At 34.2% G+C, this 20,331-nt stretch overlaps 1 protein-coding gene across 1 annotated transcript in view; it reads right to left on the reverse strand.

Moving 5' to 3' along the window:
- The window catches only part of GNAT3 (G protein subunit alpha transducin 3), a 78,261-nt gene that overhangs the window by 42,770 nt on the left and 15,160 nt on the right, over nucleotides 1-20,331 (reverse strand). The window contains exon 2 of the mRNA XM_044677925.1: nucleotides 2,263-2,305. Coding sequence (XP_044533860.1) covers nucleotides 2,263-2,305 — 43 coding nt within the window. The remainder of the gene's footprint in view (nucleotides 1-2,262; nucleotides 2,306-20,331) is intronic.

Consider the following 20,331-nt stretch of genomic DNA (forward strand, 5'->3'; position numbering starts at 1 on the left):
TTCAATTTGCAAACTGAACAAGGTAATTAAAAGTGAGAGTTTAATTCACAGTAAAAGAAGAGCCTTTCTTCATTTTAAGAAATTAAGATTTAAGAAATCTTAAGAATTTAAGAAATTCATTTTAAGAAATAAAAAAAATTTAAGAAATTTTAAGAAATAATTAAGAAATTAAATTTTAAGAAAATTTAAGAAATTCTAGCCAAGGGGAAATTTAAGAAAGAATCTTACTTCAATTCTAAACTTCCATTCAGTTCTCTCTTAAAGCTGAGACACATCTCTGAAATACCTTGGAAACTGTTTCCCTCCTTTATAAACACTGTTACCACCCTCACATATGTCCTGATTATTACCCATATAAATTCTTATCACATCCTTTTAAAAGCTATCTCTTTACTTCACCCAACTTAATACATTCTTTGTTCTGCTGCAAGAATATTCTTCCAAATATTCAGTTCAGGTTATGTCACTATAATGCTCAAAAATCTTCAGATTCTCTGTGTTATATATGAAATAGAGTAAAATACTCTTGCTTGCATTTCAAAACTCTTTGCTACTTGGTCCCTCTCTACCATTTATTATATTTTATTATTCAACTGCTCATGGTTTACTCTCCAATCAGACTAGACAATACTTTTCAATTTCCTCTCTATCAGAAAACCCAGGAAAAACAAAAATTTACAATGTTCTTCCATCTTCATCCCTTTACGTAAAATACTCCTTATTCCTCGTGTCTTTCCACTTTGCCTTTTGAATTCCTACATTCCTTTAAACCAGTGGTTCCCAAACTTTTTTGCCTACCGCCCCCTTTCCAGAAAAAATATTACTCAGCCCCCTGGAAATTAATTTTTTTAATTTTAATAGTAATTAATAGAAAAGATAAATGCACCTGTGGCTATCACCGATTCCTGGATTGCTGCAGCACCCACCAGGGGGCAGTAGCGCCCACTTTGGGAATCACTGCTTTAAACTTAGATTCAGATGGCAAATTTTCCTGGATTCCCCTAAATTATAAAAGTAGTTATTTACCTCTCAGAACTATATCTTTTTTAAAAAGTAAGTTCTCTACTAACAATCATTTTCCTATGTGATACAATGGATGGAAGATATAAGCTGGAGTCAAGAAGACTTGTATTCAAATCTGGCCTTAGATAAGAACTATGTGACCTGAGGCAAGTCATTTAATTTCTATCTGCTTCAGTTTCCTAAACTATGAAATATAGACAAATAGTAGCACCTATCATTCCAGGGTTGTTTTGAGGATCAAATGACATAATGCTTTGCCAATTTTTACAGCAATTTACTTCTCTCCGATAATAAAGAAAAAAAGTGAAGCAAAACTAACTAGCACAGCCAGTCTGACAGCTTATAAAACATGCCACACCCTAAATCCTCTAACTGCAATAAAATGCTCTAACTGCTTTGTTTGGTAACTCTATATTGCACTTACAATGTAGGAGGTGATACTATGATATGTTGGAAAGAGCTTTGAATTTGACACCCTGGGACCTGGGCTTGAAATCATTGCTTCACTTCTCTTGGCCTCTTATTCCTTGTCTAAAAAATGGGTGTATTGCCTTAGAAAATCTTCAATTTCCTTATGTCACTAAAGCTATTATTGTAATATTATATATTGCTGAAATTAAGTGACATTTCTCCTAATGGAAATTAAACTGGAGATCAAGATTGATTAGAGGCAAATGGATGGCTTAGGAGATACAATCCTGGACCTAGATTTAAGAAGAGCTTAGTTCAAATCCTGCCTCAGACATTGAGTAATTTTGATCAAGGGCAAGTCAATGAACAATTCTCAAACTTGGTTTCATTATCTGTAAAACTGGTATAATAACTACCTATCTCATAGGGTTTTTGTGAAGATGAAATTACAAATGTGTAATTATTTATAAACTCGAATAATAATTAATATAATGCCTAACTAGAAATTTACATACATCCTTAAGTTAAGAATCAGGCTCTACACCCAGTCAGCATGCTATGAATATTTACCATTACTGGCTTCCATTTTTTAAAAGTATCATTACTTATCCATTATGTTTGTGACCACATGTGGCTAGTATTTTTGGTAAAAGAATTAGAAAAGTTCCTGCAATAGCCAAAAACAAAACAAAATGAAATAAAAATAATAGCAGCCACAACAACATCAAAAAAAACCCTTCAAGTTTAGCAATTATTTTTCTCTAGCATGTTTTCTTTACCAATACTCAAAGATCTGTACAAACTTCTCTAAGAGAGGTAGATACTTACTTCATCTGCTTAACAATTGTACTTTTTCCAGATTCACCAGCACCTGAAAAAAGATAAGACCACTCAGAGTCAACAACTTGGAAACAGGAATTCCTCTATAGTAAAAGCTATTATTCTCCCTTTTTCAGGAAAAAAATCATTTTTATTAATTAAAAAATATACTTTATTATTAATAAAGAAGATTCATTTCTACAGATTTGGAAAATTTGCAAATATTTGCCCCTCTAGATATTAAGGACAGGACGTTTATCTTTTTGTTGTTCTTGGGCTCACCTCTAGATCAAGATATATTTCAGGGTGAAAAATAACCTCCCTGAGCCAGAAGTCCAAGATAGTAACCAATAAAAAAACCACATTAATCTTCAAGTATCAAGAAAATGAATCTTCTTCCAGCTCATTTAGAATTAGTGCAGTAAAACTTCATCTGCCCTGGGGGTTGGGGGGGAATTCATTAAAAGATGAGTATCTTTATCAACCTTGTACAACCCTTTTTGATTTTATCTCACAGCCCACCCTAAGCTCTAAGCACAGTTCATTGTTCTATATCTCTTAATCTATGAGGAAATGTTCTTGTAATGGATGTGGTGAAATTTCTGTTTGCATATGCAAACAAGTAATTCTGGCTAGAATTTTGTTGGGGAAAGATTGCAGGAAGATAGACTCCAAAATATCCTTCCTGACTCAAGAAAGGGACCCAGGATTCACTTGTAGACATGTCCTGAGCAATCCAGTTTATTCACTGTGGATACAAAAAAAAAAAGTCAACAAAATATCAGTGGGAAACCAATTAATAGAAGCAAAGGAGAACATGGTCTTTTACTCTCCTTCAAACTTAAAGTGTGTATGTACTTAGTATTATGTGAAGTTCTCTTTGTCATGACAATGCAGAATGAAGAGCAAACTATTTTCAAAATAACAATTGCAAATTTTGAATATCCATGTGATCTAGGGCCCTAAATCACCAAGATAAGGGACATAAACAGTAAGGCAACTCATGGGATTCACCACATATCAGCAAATGCATAAAGATGGCATAGAGTAGAAATAGAATATGAAAAGCAGTAGAAAGCTAGGTATACCAATTCATTATTAGTGGAGCTATGAAATGAGCTGGCCATTTTGTAAAATAATTTAGAATTATGCTCAGAAAGTATCCATAGAATCTATATCTCCGGATCCTGAGATCTGTTAGCTAGACACCAGAGATGTCAGTGAAAAAATGAAAGATACACCAAAATACTGAACTACTTCTTCATAGTAGCAAACAATTTCAAAGTAGAGACCCTTTAAATGGAGTATTGCTAATCAAATGGTGGTACATGGATATAATGGAATATCATTGCATCATAAAAAATGATGAATATCACGAATATAGAGAAGCAAAGGAAGGTGAAGTAGGTGTAATGATGTAAAATGAGGTTACCATAACTGGGAAAACAATGTTTAATGACAAGAGTGTAGAGTTTTAAAACTGCAAAACAATTAAAAAACCAAAATGCTGCAATGTTATAATGACCAAAATTGGTGCCCAAAATGAATATAAGAAGCACTTCCCTGCCTTTTTTACAGAGATGAGAAACCATTGGTGTAGATCAGTGATTCCCAAAGTGGACGCTACTGCCCCCTGGTGGGTGCTGCAGCGATCCAGGAAAGCAGTGATAGCCACAAATTTTTTGTATTACATTCTATTCTGAGTTCAATAAATAGTTTCCTAATTTCCAGGTGGTGCTAAGTAATATTTTTTTCTGGAAAGGGAGCTGTAGGCCAAAAAAGTTTGGGAACCACTGGTGTAGATTGTTATTCAGTTATGGCTGTCTCTTTGTAATCCTGTTTGGGGTTTTCTTGGCAAAGATGCTGGAACAGTTTAATATTTCCTTCTCCAACTCATTTTACCAGATGAGGAAAATAAGACTAACAGGGATAAATGATTTGCCCAGGGTTACACAGCTAGTAATTGTCTGAGGCTAGATTTGAACCCAGTAGAATTATTCTTCTTGACTACAGACCCAATGCTCTATCCACTGTGCCACCTAGTTGTCCCTATTGCTTCTAATTTTAGAGAATTCTAATTCTAATGTATTGGTGAATTTTACTGAATTTTTTTCCTTTTTTTGATTTGTGGGGGAGATGTATGTTGTGAGATGTATGTATTATAAAGGTGAAAAGCTATCAATCAATATTTTTCCTAAAAGAAAACAAAGTTCTCATATAAGTACAGATATTTTGTCAGTCTTTTTTTTTTTGATGGCAGCAAAGAACAGGAAACTCAGCAAATGTTTAATTTAGTGAAGGGCTAAATAAATTGAAGTACATGAATATAATGACAATCACTGTTACATGAGCTGATAAAGTGATGGAAGCAGAATCATGAAAATAATATACTTAAAAACTACATAAATGTAAATACAGAAATGATAAAAAGAAAACTTTATGTAGTTATTATGATAAAGCTTAGAAATGGAAAAGAATTGAGAAAAAATTCTCCCTCTTATGTTTAATAAGTACATAGAATGGAATATCAGGTTAATTGATTTAATTTAAATTAATTTATCTTGATTTAAATAATCAAAACTAGACAACTCAAAAAACAAAAGATAAACACTTTACGAATCCTTTGTATTATTGAAAAGTTTGCTCATGATACCTTTTATATGAAGCCTTTCCTGATCCCCTCAGCAGCTATTGCCTCATCATTTAAATTTAGCATGCATTTATTTTGCACATATACAATTGTGTGGATCAGTGGATTGCGTACCAGAGTGCCAGGTCTGGAGTCAGAAAGACTAATCTTTCTGAGTTCAAATCTCACCTCAGATACTTACTAGCTGTGTGACCCTGGGAAAATCATGGATCCTTTTCCTTGGCTTCCTCATATGTAAAATGAGCTGGAGAAGGAAATATTGAATCACATTGATTTATTCCTAGGAAAAGCCCAAATAGGTTAATGAAGAGCTAGGCACAACTGAAGTGAATATATAACAACAACAACAACAACAACAACAACAACAACAACAAAAGAAAACAGTCTCAGGCTGTTCTTGGTATCCCCAGTACTTAGCAGAATATCTGCCACAGAGTAGACAATTTAAAAAATGTTTATTGACACTGACCCAGTTCCCTCATGTTAAAAATGGAAGGATTAAAACTAGATTGACTCAAAGGTTGTTAGAATTCTAAATTTCTTATCCTGTGGCTTAAAGGAAGACATTATAAAGCATTTAACAATGTGAGAATATTTGATTGGGTTGTGATTGCTTTGCAGAGAGTTTCACTATCAATGAGATCACAGATGTTAAACTATTAACTTAAAAGATAACTCAACAAAGATTTAATGAACACTTAGTTTTCTCAAGATACTGTGTGAGGCATTATAAAGTACTTTATGTTTTATTATCTCTGTTTTATAGATGAGATACTATGATTCAGAGGAACTAAAAGATTTGCCCATAATCACTTGGGACATTTCAAATTGTCTTTCCCAGAGACATCTCAGAATCAACAGATCCAAAATTGAACTGCTTCATTATCTTTCCTGCCATATCCTCCCTTTTTCCAAACTCATTTGAGTCTGCCAGGTTATTAACCTTGGGATTATTCCCAATTTACTCTCCCTCATAGTTACTCAGTTGTCAAATCTTGTCATTTTATTATTTATTCACAACTTTTGACTTTATTCCACCCCTCTTCACTTGTTCAGGTATGACTTCAGTTCATACCCTCAGCATGTCTTCCTGAGGTTATTACAACAGTCTTCTCATTGAACTCCATCCTTCAAGCCTCTTACCACTAGAGCACATCCTACACATTAATGTTGAAGTGATTTTCATCATGTACAAGCCACGGGCATCCCATATTCAATAGACTGAAGTGTCTTCCTTTTGCCTCTAGAATGAAATATAACTCCTCTGTTTAGCTTTTAAACGCAACAAGGTTCCTACTTAGCTTTTCAGCCTCAATAGATATTGCCCCCTGTCCACACTAAGCAATCCAAACAAAGTAACTTACTCCCTATTACTCACACACTACCCAAATGTCTAGAGTGTCTTCCTTCCTTACCTCAGCCTCATAGAGCCTTTTTGTTCCGTTAAGTTACAGCTCAATCGCTGTCTTCTGCCTGACCCAGTAGTACCCTCATTCCCAAACTAATTTGTATTTAATCACTACTCCTCTGTATATTTGTATTTAGTGATTTCCCTTTTTATGTTTTTCATATTTAATGTTTGATGTTTCCTCCATATAAATGCCAGGCAGTAAACATTTGCTAAGTATTTACTATGTGCCACGCACAAAATGTAAGGTCTTAGTAAGTAGAAATTGTTCATTATTGCACTTGCATATCTCTTTTGTTGTTGTTGTTGAACAATATTTCATTTCCCCCCCTTATATTAACAAAGATTTTTAACATTCATTTTCTAATATTTAGAGTTCTAATTTCTCTCTGTCTGTGTTTCTGTCTCTCTCTCTTTCTCTGTCTCTCTCTGATCTTTCTCCTTCCTCTGAGATGGCAAGTGATTTGATAGAGGTTGTGCTATGCAGTCATGCAAAGCACACTGTGGACAAAAACACACACACACACACACACACACATAAATAAAAGGAAGAAGAAAACCAAGTGAAAAATGGTCCATCTCCATTCATACTTCATCAGACAGTGAATAGCATTTTTTTTCATGAGCCCTTTGGAGTGGTCCTGGATCATTGTATTGCTGAGAGTCGTTCACAGTTAATTATCATATAATATTGATATTATTGTGTACAATGTTTCCCTGGTTCTGTTTACTTAATTTTTCATTGATTCATATATTTCCAGGTTTTTCCAAAATCATCCTGCTCGTTATTTCTTATAGCTCAATAGTATTACATCACTGTCATTCACCACAACTTGTTTAGGTATTTCCCAATTGATGGATATCCCCTTAATTTCCAATTCTCTGTCATGACAAAAAGAACTGCTATAAATATTTTTGTACAATGAAGTTCTGTACTTATATTTCTAATGCTGAGCACAGTGCCTGGCATGTGGTAAATACCTAATAAATTCTTGCTGATTGATTGTTTGATAGCCTCACAGCTTGCCAGTGTCAGAAGATGGATTCAAACATAGGTTTATTTGTTTTTTTCAGATTCATTACTCTCTACTAAACTGCACTACCTCAATATGCAAAAAATATTGTTTGGAGCAGAATTCACAGGATTTTGTAGATAACTGGATTGTTGGGTGGAGAAGGACTCTAGTCTGGCTAAGATGAAAGCACAAATGACTGAGAGAAGAGTGGTATTATAATAAGAACAAAGATGGTAGGAATGTGAGTAGGCTATGGGGGAAGAATGATGAGTTCAATTTCAGACATACTGAACTCAAAATGCTACTGGAGCAACTAGATGGAGATGCCTAATTGGAAATTGGAAAGAACAGAATAGTATACAGAAGATTAATTATAGATGAAGCATAGATATAATAATCATTTTCATGGAGGCAATGGGGAATCCATAGGAGTAAATGAGATCACTGAAGGAGAGAAGTATAGAGAAAAATAAGCAGGGATAACTAGAGACAGAGCCTTGGGCAATGCTTACTTTAGAAATACTGAGTCAGAGTATTGGGGAAAATGGAAAAAGACGTCGGAATTCTTGAAGACTTTAGCCCTATGGCTGTTCAACTCAGTCAGCACATGTGCTCTGTTTGGTTCTATAGACTTCAAGATTTCCAGATGTGAGGTCTGGATTTTCTGTCCTTTCTTCTAAGCTCTAATTTTGCCATAGTTCATAAATGTTGTCACTTAAGGCACTTTGGAAAGTTAGTGAGATTGCTCTAAGATGGCTATCGCTCTTATCATCAGGCTTTGACAATTGGACCTTTTCTGTCAAACTTTGTCTTTCCAGTCATCCTCAGAAGTAACAACATGAAAGTAATTAGGTGTTGCAGTCAATAGCATGTCAGAAAGACTCCTCCTCCTGAGTTCAAATCCAGCTTCTAACACTTCTAACACTTAACTCCAGGTAAATTATTTAAGCTTTTTATCTTAGTTCCTCATGTATAAAATGAACTGGAGAAGGCAGTGGCAAACTGTTCCTTATCTTTGCCTAGAAAAACCAAGTAAGATCACAGCGTTGCTTATGACAGAAAATATACTCAACAAAAATAACAATAAAGTAAATAACTCATTGACCCATTTCTTCTTCTATAAAATAGGGAGATTGAACCAACCAGTCTTTAAAGATTTGTCCTATTCTAAACTATATTCTAATTTCTGATAGTCTTAGATTAATTTCCTTTTTTTTTTAACCCTTACCTTCTATCTTAGCATCAATACTGTGTATTGGTTCCAAGGCAGAAGAGCAGTAAGGGCTAGGCAATGGGGGTTAAGTGACTTGCCTGGGGTCACACAACTAGGAAGTGTCTGAGGCAAGATTTGAACCCAGGACCACCTGTCTCTGGACCTGGCTCTCAATCCACTGAGCTACCCAGCTGCACCCTAGATTAATTTTTAATGCATTATTGAGGAAGATATCTAGGAGGATAACCCACAAAATGAAATGTATTCCTAACTTGTGATATAATCTGAGTGTAGAATCTCTTATGTATCATAAATGATCAATTTATATGTTAGTTAAAGTCTTAGAGATTTGGCCAGTGTATGCAAAGGTTAATTGACTTGTCTAAGATCATACACCCAATATATGTGAGACAGTAACTTGAATTAAGATCTTTCTTACTTTCTAATTAGTGCTCAGTACAATGGGTAATTCTTTTTCTCAGTCTTCTTACAAAATGTCCAGTTTTTAATTCTAATGTTAATGTGGTTATTTTTAAAAGGAATTAAATAAGTATATATGTTTTAGTAAAATCCAGAATTTCAGGCCTATGATGATCTCCTGAAAATTTAAGTGGCAGAGTTCCTTTTTGGTAAATTCTATTAAAGCAATGGTTTTGACTAAGGAGATTTATGTGTTCCACTAAATTCAAGCACATTGATAGATCCTTACTTTAACTCAGGGTCTTAACTTACCAGTTTTATATAATAATTAATTAAAAACAATGACAATGAAATTAATTTTGTTCAAAATATGATTTTAGACAAATCTCAGTATTTGATTTAAAAAAAACTTTGAAAATAGGGATTTTCTTAAGTAGTTTTACTTTATTTAGTTTATCTGAAAAGGTTTTGTTAAAACTCCCATCTTTAAAAAAATTGTTTTTTTTTTAAATTACAGAATTTTTAGGTGTAAGTCTTAAAATTAATGGTTTCGCTACATATATGAAAATTATAAATCTTTTTTTTATAAAAGAGGTGAAAGTAGAGAAATACAAAAGGGTAGAAAAAGACATTAACCTAGGTAATTAAATATTGTTCCAGTGCTTGGCTCAGGCAAAACTTGTTAACCTTCAATCAGAATTAAACTATTTCCAGAAGACAAGAAGGGAAAACCAGCTATCCACTCACCCAAGCACCCAAGACAATGACTGGAGCTGAAGGTGACTCCTGAGGCAGACTTTCTTCTTTGAGCCGATCTTCCTATTGAAGCCAAATTCCTTCTTGGAGTGACTCTCTTCTTGGAGTTCACTCTCTACTAGCCTCCTTTACCAGATTCCTTCACCAGACTGCTTTCATGGCTTTCATGGTGGTTTCCTGTCCCTGCCCCTTTTCACAAGGGTCAATCACAGCTTCCAAATTGTCTGAGTTCTCACCTTTGGAATCACACCTTTCTGAGTGTGTGAACTCTTAAATTTTTGGCTTGTTCTCACCTAGCATCAAGTAAGGTGTGAACTCACTAAGTGGCTTTCAAGCTTCTCCCACCTAGTTCAAGCTTGTGTTGATTCAAAGTTATTGTGAACAAAAGTGTTAACTAAGCAGAGAGAACAAAGGATTCCCTTTTCACAAGTGTGAACTCAAAGAGAACCAAGAATTCCCTTTTATATAGGTGAAGTTCTAATGAATCAATTTATTTACTTCACAAATGAGAAAAAATGTGACTCAGAGGCTTTCTGTGATTTTCTTAAGTTCACACAGCTAACTTATTCAAGCAAAAACATGTTTTCCAGTGTTCTAAATCTCTAATAATTAGTATTTTCCTTCAGAAGATATGAGCTAGTTCTCCACTATTTAGAAAGTCATCTTTTCAGAAAGCCCTTCAACAATATTTTATTGAATGCCTTATGATAAGTTCATACATTTAGGTCAATACAGCTAAGAATAGTTAATTTCAACATTTGGGGAATCTGAATTGTACCAGGCTTATCTATATATACCTATTTTCTGGATTTCTTGAAAAGAATACAACTCTGGAAGTGTGGTCACTTGTGGTCTCTACTGCTGGGTAAACAGGAGAATCACCTGACTCTGGTCAAATCAGTAAATATTTCTTAATTGTGTATTATATTCCAAGCAAAGTGCTAAGTACTGGGAATGCAAACATAAGCAGAAAGAGAGTCCCTGCCTTCAAGGAACTTACATTCTAATGGAGAACAATAACAGGTAAAAAGAAGATAAAAAAAGTAGTTGGGGGCCATAAAGTTCAGAGAATCAGGATCAGAGAAAACCTGGAGAGGAACGAAGACATGGCTGGCCTGGGTATTTTCCTTAAAATGGAATTCCTGAAAAGAACTGAAAAATTAAAGCAAAGATGCAGAGATGTGGAGTTTAATTCCAGATGAGAAGATCAGGCGCTAAGTGAGATACCAAGGTAAGGAGGCACCTTTGGCATAGCAGAGAAAGTGCTAGGCTCCTGGACTTTCCTTAAACTGAATGTTCTGCAATAACTGACCACAGCAGGTTATAGTGGCAGTGTACTTCCAGGCTAAAGAATTACAGTATGCTAGGAGTCCACACTGAGATCAGTTCCAAGATGATGAACCTTTAGGAGCAGAGGACTGCCGGGATGCTGAAGAAGGCACAAATCTGCCCAGGTTGTGAAGCAGAGCAACTTAAAGCTTCTGTCTTGATTAGTATTGGGATAGAGCCCTCTTGGGCATGCATCTAGATTTCAGATTTACAGTAGACTATTCTCTCACTGGCTGGGTATTCTTTTACAACAGCCTTGATTTTGCAGAAGATATAATTATAGGCAAATATTTCCCTGAGCTTCGGTTCCCTTATCTGTAAAATGAAATGTTTGACTAGTGGATCATTTTATTCCCCCAGAAAATAATAGGACAAAATTTATTCAAAAAGGATTAAAATTTAATTTTTAATGTTTCAGAAAGTTAAGGTTGGTATACCAGCAACAGTGTTAGAAAATACTTTTTATTGCCTTCTGAACATGATCTCCTCGTGATTAATACAACTAAAAGCATTTGTTTTATGGTCACACTAAAGAGTAAAGAGTCATAAATACATCACTTGCTTTTAATGTAGTGAATGGGTGGTAACTTTTGTCAAGTCCTGAGATTCCCAAAGGGAAAGACTACTTTTTATCCATCTCTTTACCATCACATTCTTTTTCATTAGAAGAAGAAATAAAGCTTTTTTATATAGTTGTCATATACTTTACACAAGAAATACACAGTTTGACATAGAGTATTTTTAAAATATGTAAAACTAAAAAATAATGAAATTTAAAGCAAAAATTCAAGTATAAGTTAAATGTTTCAGGAAATCATTTTAATCTCCTATTGGATAAGTTGTCAGTCTTTGATATTAAGAAATACTTTAGCATTTTTACCTAGATGACAGAGAGTTGCAAATTATCCTCTATTGCAAGATCAACAATTTTCATGACAACATATGGTTTGCTTTTTTAAGTTAATAGTCCCTAGGATAGGTTGTCTTGGGCCACAATATCAGTCAAGAAGAGAGCACAGGTCACCAACAAGCATGATGCCAAGTTTCAAGGATGAAATATTCCTTAAACAAATATAACACCATTTTGTTCATTTCCAAAGAGCAATCAACTATTCTTTAGAATGACAGAGTACTACAATCACAGTGACACCTAAAAAAGACAAATGAGTGAACTCTTCACCATATTCTGTTTTTTTCTCTTTCAAATATCATGTGCTCATATATACACATTTATGTGTATACATGTATACACATTTGTATTTCTATAAATTTTCTACCAATAGATACAGAGAACAAATATATAGGAATGTAATTACATTAGATCTATGCATTGAAACAATTAAATTGCAGGCAGTGTATTCAATGGAATTGGGAAAGAGCAGATGTACAAACACTAGTTAGTTTTATCTGGTAGCTTAGCTGTAAGGAACATGGTGGTATGAAACTAATAGTCATATTGGAAACTCCAAGACAAGGAAAACTCCTAAAGTGCCTTATGAAGAATGGAGGCAAAAATCACACTCAGTATAGCCTAAGTGGTAAACCTACTTTTTTCAATATACTTCTTTGAAAATAAAACTTCTTAAAGGGCACAAATATTTCTCATTTACCCACCACATAATTTAATAATCCCACCAGATAATTGTAGAGAGGTTAATGTATATAAAACTCTCTTCAAGGAAAAAAAATTAAAAGGCATCCAGAAAGATCTTGCTCAAAATCAATTATTTTAATTTTCTCTTTGGACAAGTAGTGTATTTAATAATATCATCAAAAGAGTTGAGAATTGATCCAACCATTTTGGAAGGCAATTTGAAACTATGCCCAAAGAACGTTAAAAGACTACCTGCCCTTTGACCCAGCCATAGCACTGCTGGGTTTATACCCCAAAGAGATAATAAGGAAAAAGACCTGTACAAAAATATTTATAGCCATCCTCTTTGTGGTAGCAAAATTTTGGAAAATAAGAGGATACCCTCCAATTGGGGAATGGCTGAATAAATTATGGTATCTGTTGGTGATGGAATACTATTATGCTAAAAGGAATAATGAACTGGAGGAATTCCATGTGAACTGGAATGACCTCCAGGAACTGATACAGAGCAAAAGGAGCAGGAACCAGAAAATTATACACAGAGACTGATACACTGTGGTACAATCAAATATAATAGGCTTCTCTACTAGCAGCAATGAAATAATTCAGGACAATTCTGAGGGACTTATGAGAAAGAACGCTTTCCATATCAAGAGAAAGAACTATGGGAGCAAAAACACAGAAGAAAAACAACTGCTTGATCACATGGTTCGAAGGGGATATGTTTGGGGATGTAGACACTAAACAGTCACCTCAGTGCAAATATTAATAATATGGAAATAGGTTTTAATCAAAGACACATGTAAAACCCAGAGGAATTGTTCATTGCCTATTGGAGGGGAGTGGGAGGAGGAGAGGCAAAGAACATGATTCATGTAACCATGGAAAATACTCTAAACTAATTAATTAAATAAATAAACTTAAAAATATATCATAAAAAGGTAAATCCTAAGAAAAGTCATATTTCCAAATGATATATTAGTGTATAATCTGTGATTCCATTTTGAAAATTTTCAGAGAGAAAATGACTGGTTTTTTTCCATATTATAACCATAGCTTCCTGTTCAGAAGTACAATTCCGTTCTTGCAGCATTAGATCATGTTACTAGACCAAATATAGCTGCTAAGCAACATGTTCACATATACCTAAGGATGTCCTGAGATACCCTCTGTGGTCGTGCCAAATATGAAGGCATTACTAAAGAGATTTTCCTGGGTCAGATAAAGTAGAACATTTCAGCACTGCATGCATTTTCATGTTCATTGACATGCTTTTCCCCAACTATTATATTTTGCATCATGAATTTATTTTTTAAAGATTTCAAAAGGCTTCTTCCATATTATATCATAGCAAACAGATATAATGTAGGAATTTTCATTCCAATTTCCATGTAGATAAACTGAAAATTACTTCTGAAACCATTATACATCTTTGTGTCTCTGTTTCTATTTCTTTCTGCTTCTCACTGTATCCCATTATCTCTCTGTGACTGTCTAGCTCTGAACCTGACTCTATCAGTCTGTCTCTCTCTATATATACATGTATAAGTATGCTAAAAATAACCATATATATAAGTATATATGAATAAACATATGTATACATGCCTGGATATATGTTTTTGTGAATTTATATATATATATATATATATGCATATATATATATATACACTGAATATATTTTTTTATTTTCAGTATTCTGCTTTTATTGGGCATACATACCTCCTTAATACCAGAAGGGTCAGGAGTATCAGTTAACTTACATTTTTAAAAATATATACATTTGTATTATAATATACTATGATTTCTCCTATTTGTGCAAATGCACTTTCAATCTTCCAAAGCAAGTACTTCATTTCCTGAATCTGCTACTAATTAGCTCTTGTGCCTTTCAGCAGGCTATTTAACTTTATAGTTTCCTACTTTCCTCATCTAGAAAATGAGGGCACTGTAATAAATATGTTCAAAAGTCTCTTCCAGATCAAAATTTCTATGAGAAGTTTATGAAGATCGCAGATAAAATATTAAAGTTTCAAAAAATAAACAATTATTCATGGAATCCAATAATTTGTGATCCTGTTTCATTTTGGCTTTTTTTTTAAAATTAGGATAATTAGAACTTTCAGAGCACTACACTTAATTACTCGTCTAGAGACTAGGGTCTTCCTCTAGGAGATCTCTGTTTCTTCAATGTAGGGAACTCCAACATCTAGAATTTCTTCTACCAATAAAGATCAGCACATTCTTTTCAATTTATAGTCTTAAAAATGCATTAGGACACTAAAAGTATAAGTGACTCATTCAAGATCTCATGGGTAATATGTGTCACAGGCTATATATACCTCATATCATGTGCCACATACTATTAAAATATTCAACATTTTTCAGTGTTTGAAATATTCAACATGTTTAAAAATCATTTACCACTTGGATAACTTAGAACAATTTTATAATTTTAAAAGCATAAAGTCATTCTTCAGAATTAAAAATCCAATAGTTATTAATATTCTAATAAATACTAATAACAATGTGAGAAATTCTTAATTTTTCATGGAGACATTTCCATCATGAAGATTTTTTTTTTTTGCTTTTGCTTTCTGTTTTTTTTTTTTTAAATTTTCAAAGGAAAAAGAGGAATTGACTGGATTATTTGAATAATGGACTAATTCTTTAAGTTTCCTGTGTAAATAATATATTTTTAGAATTGGCTGTGACCTTTACCTCCCTTTAAATGCGCAGTAAAGTCGGACAACTTTTCCTGTGGAAGTGGGAAGAATATTTCATAAAGCAGACCAGTCCTACTGTTACCTAGATTTAGTGTAAGTAGTCCTTTAACTCTACATGGATCAGATAGTATCCTTCCTGTAACTTAAGCTCAATGGTTCCACTTCAGTTTTATAGAGCCATACAGGATACGTGTAATTACTCTTTCACATGGAATTTCTTGAACTATTTTGAGTCATCTCGTGCCTTTCTAAAGTCTTTTCTAAGTTTTTGTTGTTGTTTAGTCATTTTTCAGTTAGTGTCTGACTTTTCATGACCCCTTTTTGTGTTTTCTTGGCAAAGATACTGAAGTTGTTTGCCTTTTCTTTCTCCAGTTTATTTTACTGATGAGGAAATTGAGAAAACAGGGTTAAGTGACTTGAGTATTCCTGACTCTAGGTCAGGCACTCTGTCTACTCTTCCACCTAATTTCCCCATAGTGTATATAACTAGCTTGAACTAAATAGTATTATAAGATAAATAAAACAACTAATTAATTCAATAAAATATCAAATACTTATTCATATTCCTTGTAAAATAAATAAAAATGGTCACACTCTATCCACTGTGCAACCTAGTTTGCATATTCCCATTTCTTTCCCTCAACTGGATTTTTGGAAATCCCAAATTTGCCCAGTCCCCTAAGAACTCACCCAGAGGGAAGTCCCAGACTGACCATTTCAGACTGAACTAGAGACTTTAAAGCACTTAATGATCTCAGTTTACGTGGGACCAGTGGATTTAGTAAAATGTTAAGTACCCTTTTTTGTCTTAGTAGTTTCTCCCATTGTATCAAAGTCTTCTCCCAGGTAGCTCAGCCCTTGGCTGGACCCTTTCCTTTCTATTCATTGTAAAGCATCAGCCTCTTCCTGATAATCCTGTCTTGGACTTCTCATTTCCTTGTAGCCATAGTAAAGCCAATCAATCATAGTTCCTTGTCCTTAGTTCCCCAAAAGGCATATAAGATCCCCAAGTTCTATTATTCTTTAGAGAATCATCTTGCTTGTGGTAATTCTCACAGAGATACTGGTCTCAGAGTCCCAGAGCCCTTGATTCTGTGTGGTTTTTAGACCCTTGACTGTGTATTGACCGAATATTGAACACTGTCTCTTTCCTGATTAAAGACTTGATTTTGCTGACTACTTTAGTAGTTCTGTGTTTTTCCAGGTTGACATTTCAAATGATCATAATTTGATGATCTACTCCCTATTCTGGTCTTTCATCCCTAGTCAGAATTCATTTTGTCAGTACATCTCTTAAAACACAACAAAAACAATCCTTAGACATGGTCTGAAATGAACAGAACTCTCTAGTTCTGGAAGCTATAATTTTGTTCATGTAACTTAAGGACAAATGATCATTTGGGGTGAACAAATTGTGGTATTAATCCACATTGAAGGTGGAATCAATGAAAATCCTGGGCTCTTTTTCACTGAAGTAGGCATGTGTAGCAATATTTATTTCTATTAAATTTCAATAAATTATACTTGTTTCATGATCCAATTATGTTAAATCCAAAGTTATTCATCCAGTTTCCTATAATCTCCAAATCAAATAAACATATTTTTGGCATTTTAAGTCATGAATCTTAGTCAATTATTGATAAGTGAATGGCATAAGTATTTTACTTTCATATCAAGCCCTGACTCAAAGAAATTAATTTAGGAGGTATCTCTTAAATTTGTACCATGTTTATGCCCTCACAACATGAAACCCTGGGATCTTTCTACATGATTTTTTTTTTTTTGCCCAAGATGACCCTCAGTACCGCTGTGGGCTTACAAAAATAGTAAACATAGGAACATTTTACACAATAAAATAAAAGAAACATCATATACTGTAAAACAAAACAAAAAACAACCTCTTCTACATTTCATAGTTCATAAACTTTTTTCTGACATACATGCATGTAAATAATTTTAGGTCACTATTGACTTAACTTTCATGAGTAAACCTCTACCTCCATACCCTACAAGTCTATAATTCCCCACTACAAATGATATGAAGTTTAAATTTCCTCCTTTATGACATGTCTTGGAGACTCATTGTTTATGAATTCTCTCTCCTCTTCCAGTCATAACTTCCATGGTTCTTTGCTTTATAAATATTTCTTCTCCCACAGGGATTTACCAATCAACTTCTGTTTTTCATCACCAGTTAGTGCTGACTGCTCTCTAGGTATATGTGTATTCTCGGGTCTCCAGTGCAATTTATTCCAGGACCACTTGCACCTAGGATCTCTATTTCATCTATACTGGGAGTGTCTTTCAATCCATTCAATTCATTCACTATCTTTTGTTTTTTTTTTCCCCTCAAGAGCTTTGTTCATTGGAAGTTGCCTTTTTCTTGCACAAAAGACCCAGACCTCCTCCATAAATGAAGTTTAAGAGACCCTAACATTACAAATCCCTTCTCTAAATTTGCTACATGGAAACACTCATATACTTAACAAAAAAACACTGCATTCCCCCCAGAGAAAAAGAAAAAAAATCATTCACATTAGAGACTTATGCTATTTTATCAGCATTGCTGGGATGTTGGTAGCAACCATACCCATGGTCTACATACTAAATTAATTAATTATTCTTTATTAATTTGTTTTGCTTTTCTATAATGAAGAGAAAACATTTTTTTCTGCTGCTATATCACACTCATTTTATTTATTTTTTTAAACTCTTAACTTCTATGTATTGGCTCTTAGGTGAAAGAATGATAAGGGTGGACAATGGGGGTCAAGTGACTTGCCCAAGGTCACACAGCTGGGAAGTGTGTGAGGCTGAATTTGAACCAGGACCGCCTGTCTCTAAGCCTGACTTTCAGTCCACTGAGCTACCCAGCTGCCCCCATCACACTCATTTGAAACTGCCAACTAAGCTCCCAGATCTTTTTCATTTCACTAATCTCTTGAGATAATTTTGTTTCTAAATTCTATTTACTGAACACATTTGCTATCCATCCTCTATAGCTTTATATCATCTCCACATTTATTTTTTATTTTCTATATTTTAGTTCAAGCCATTCCATCCATTCAATCAAACGATAAACAGGGCAGGGCCACAAAAAGACTCTCATTGGCCATCTTGGCAGCACCAAAGATTTCCCACTATATTGATAACAAGTCATTCTTTGCTTAACTGACCATGATGAATAATGTTTAGCAATGGGCTAAATATCCACATAAAATGCAAACTAACTTCCATAGACTTTTATTTATTTTGAACATTCAATTCAAATGAATAAATATTTAAGGTAGACAACATAAAGATAAAAGCAGGCTTGATTCATTTCTCTAAGAAGCATACAGTCTTCTTAGAAGAAACATATTTGTACAAATAATCATAAAACAATGCAGAATACAGTGTCCTAAGAGGCCTAATGAAAGTGATGTGATAAATTTGAGAATGAAACTACTTTCAACAAGTGTGGGGAAATATACTTTCAACAAGTGTAGGGAAATTACATGAAGGAAATGGCATCTAATTTGGATCATAGCAGAATACTAGTAGAACCTCAGTTAGTACCATTTGAACCAAAATTTTCCAAGTTCCATGTCTTTAAAAATACAAAGCAAAAGTGAACAATTGATGTGAGTTTGAAAGAGAATCCAGAGTAGACAGATGGAACTGTTTTTGTTCTTTTAGTTCTCTTCTCTGAGGATTTAGCCATGCATGGCCCCAGTCCCTATTTGTAAACACATTCTAAATTTCTTTTTTAAAGAGCAGTGAAAGATGATCTACTTACATGGCCAAAGCCAGGCGAATCAATAAGTAATCAGTAGTCTGATCTCTCACTGAAGTATTGACTTCAAAACCAACAAATCCAAGAGAAAACATTTTTCCCTCCAGGTAAAATCAAACAAACCCCACAAAAGCAGAGAGATAAACCAGTTTCTAGGCGGAAATGATTTTTATATCATCCTCTGTGAGTCAATAGCTGGAACAAATGAGTTTGAGAGCAAAAGTGGCCAAATGGGTTCAGCTCCCTTTGAGGGGCTGTTGTTGACAGAGCTGGATAAGAACTTAATCACTCAATTTGATAGACTAGCTCTATTTCGGTCAGATGATGAAAATAAAGTTTGGAACTGGCTTTTATGTCAGTCAAGTGGAAATTGATATGGATATTTTCTTCTTTCACTGTCCATTTGTTAGCATGTTGACATAGACTATGTCCAAAAGAGCAAAGTGTAGCAAAGAGTTGAGCAATCATCTTGTGGGTTCGATTAAGGCAAAAGGCCAAAATGAATCATTCCAGGCCCAAACCACTTTCTTATCCTGATTATTTGTAAGGGCAGCCGGATTTGGCTGCAAAGACTTATTAGCTGTTTGCAGCCATTGGGCAAATCACTTAACTCCATTGGCCTCAATCTCCCCATCTATAAAATGATCTGGAGAAGGAAAAGGTGAACTATTCCAACATATCTGCCCTCTCCAGGATGCCACACCTGCATCTCAATCTCAAAACAAGATCATAGATCAGATAAGCTCTAAACAGAGCTGAGATATTTTTTCATCTTTGAATTATCTAGATGCCAGAGGAAACCTTAAGGAAAACTCATTTACCTAATAAACTAGGTAAAAGCAAGCAAGCAAATGAATGAATGAATGTGTGTATGTGTGTATGTGTTAGAAGCTTTCAAAAACTCAAGCAACCTGGGATAGCTAAACTGAGAGCTTTGGTTTAAGCCACTGATTACATATTAGTTTGGGATCTTTATCTGCCATGCAAATGGTATGCTTTTTATCCACCAATATACAGTTTTATAAAAACTACTTTCACCAAATCAATTCATCTGTATCCTTATCACAAAACTTCTGTTGATGAGCCTTTCTGAACTTATAAACTATAGTCATTAGAGAACTGACACAATAAATCACTGACTCTCTCTCTCACTCTCTCTCTCTCTCTCTCTCTCTCTCTCTCTCTCTATATATA

The sequence above is a fragment of the Gracilinanus agilis genome, chromosome 5 (assembly GCF_016433145.1).
Source record: "Gracilinanus agilis isolate LMUSP501 chromosome 5, AgileGrace, whole genome shotgun sequence".
Lineage (NCBI taxonomy): Eukaryota > Metazoa > Chordata > Mammalia > Didelphimorphia > Didelphidae > Gracilinanus > Gracilinanus agilis.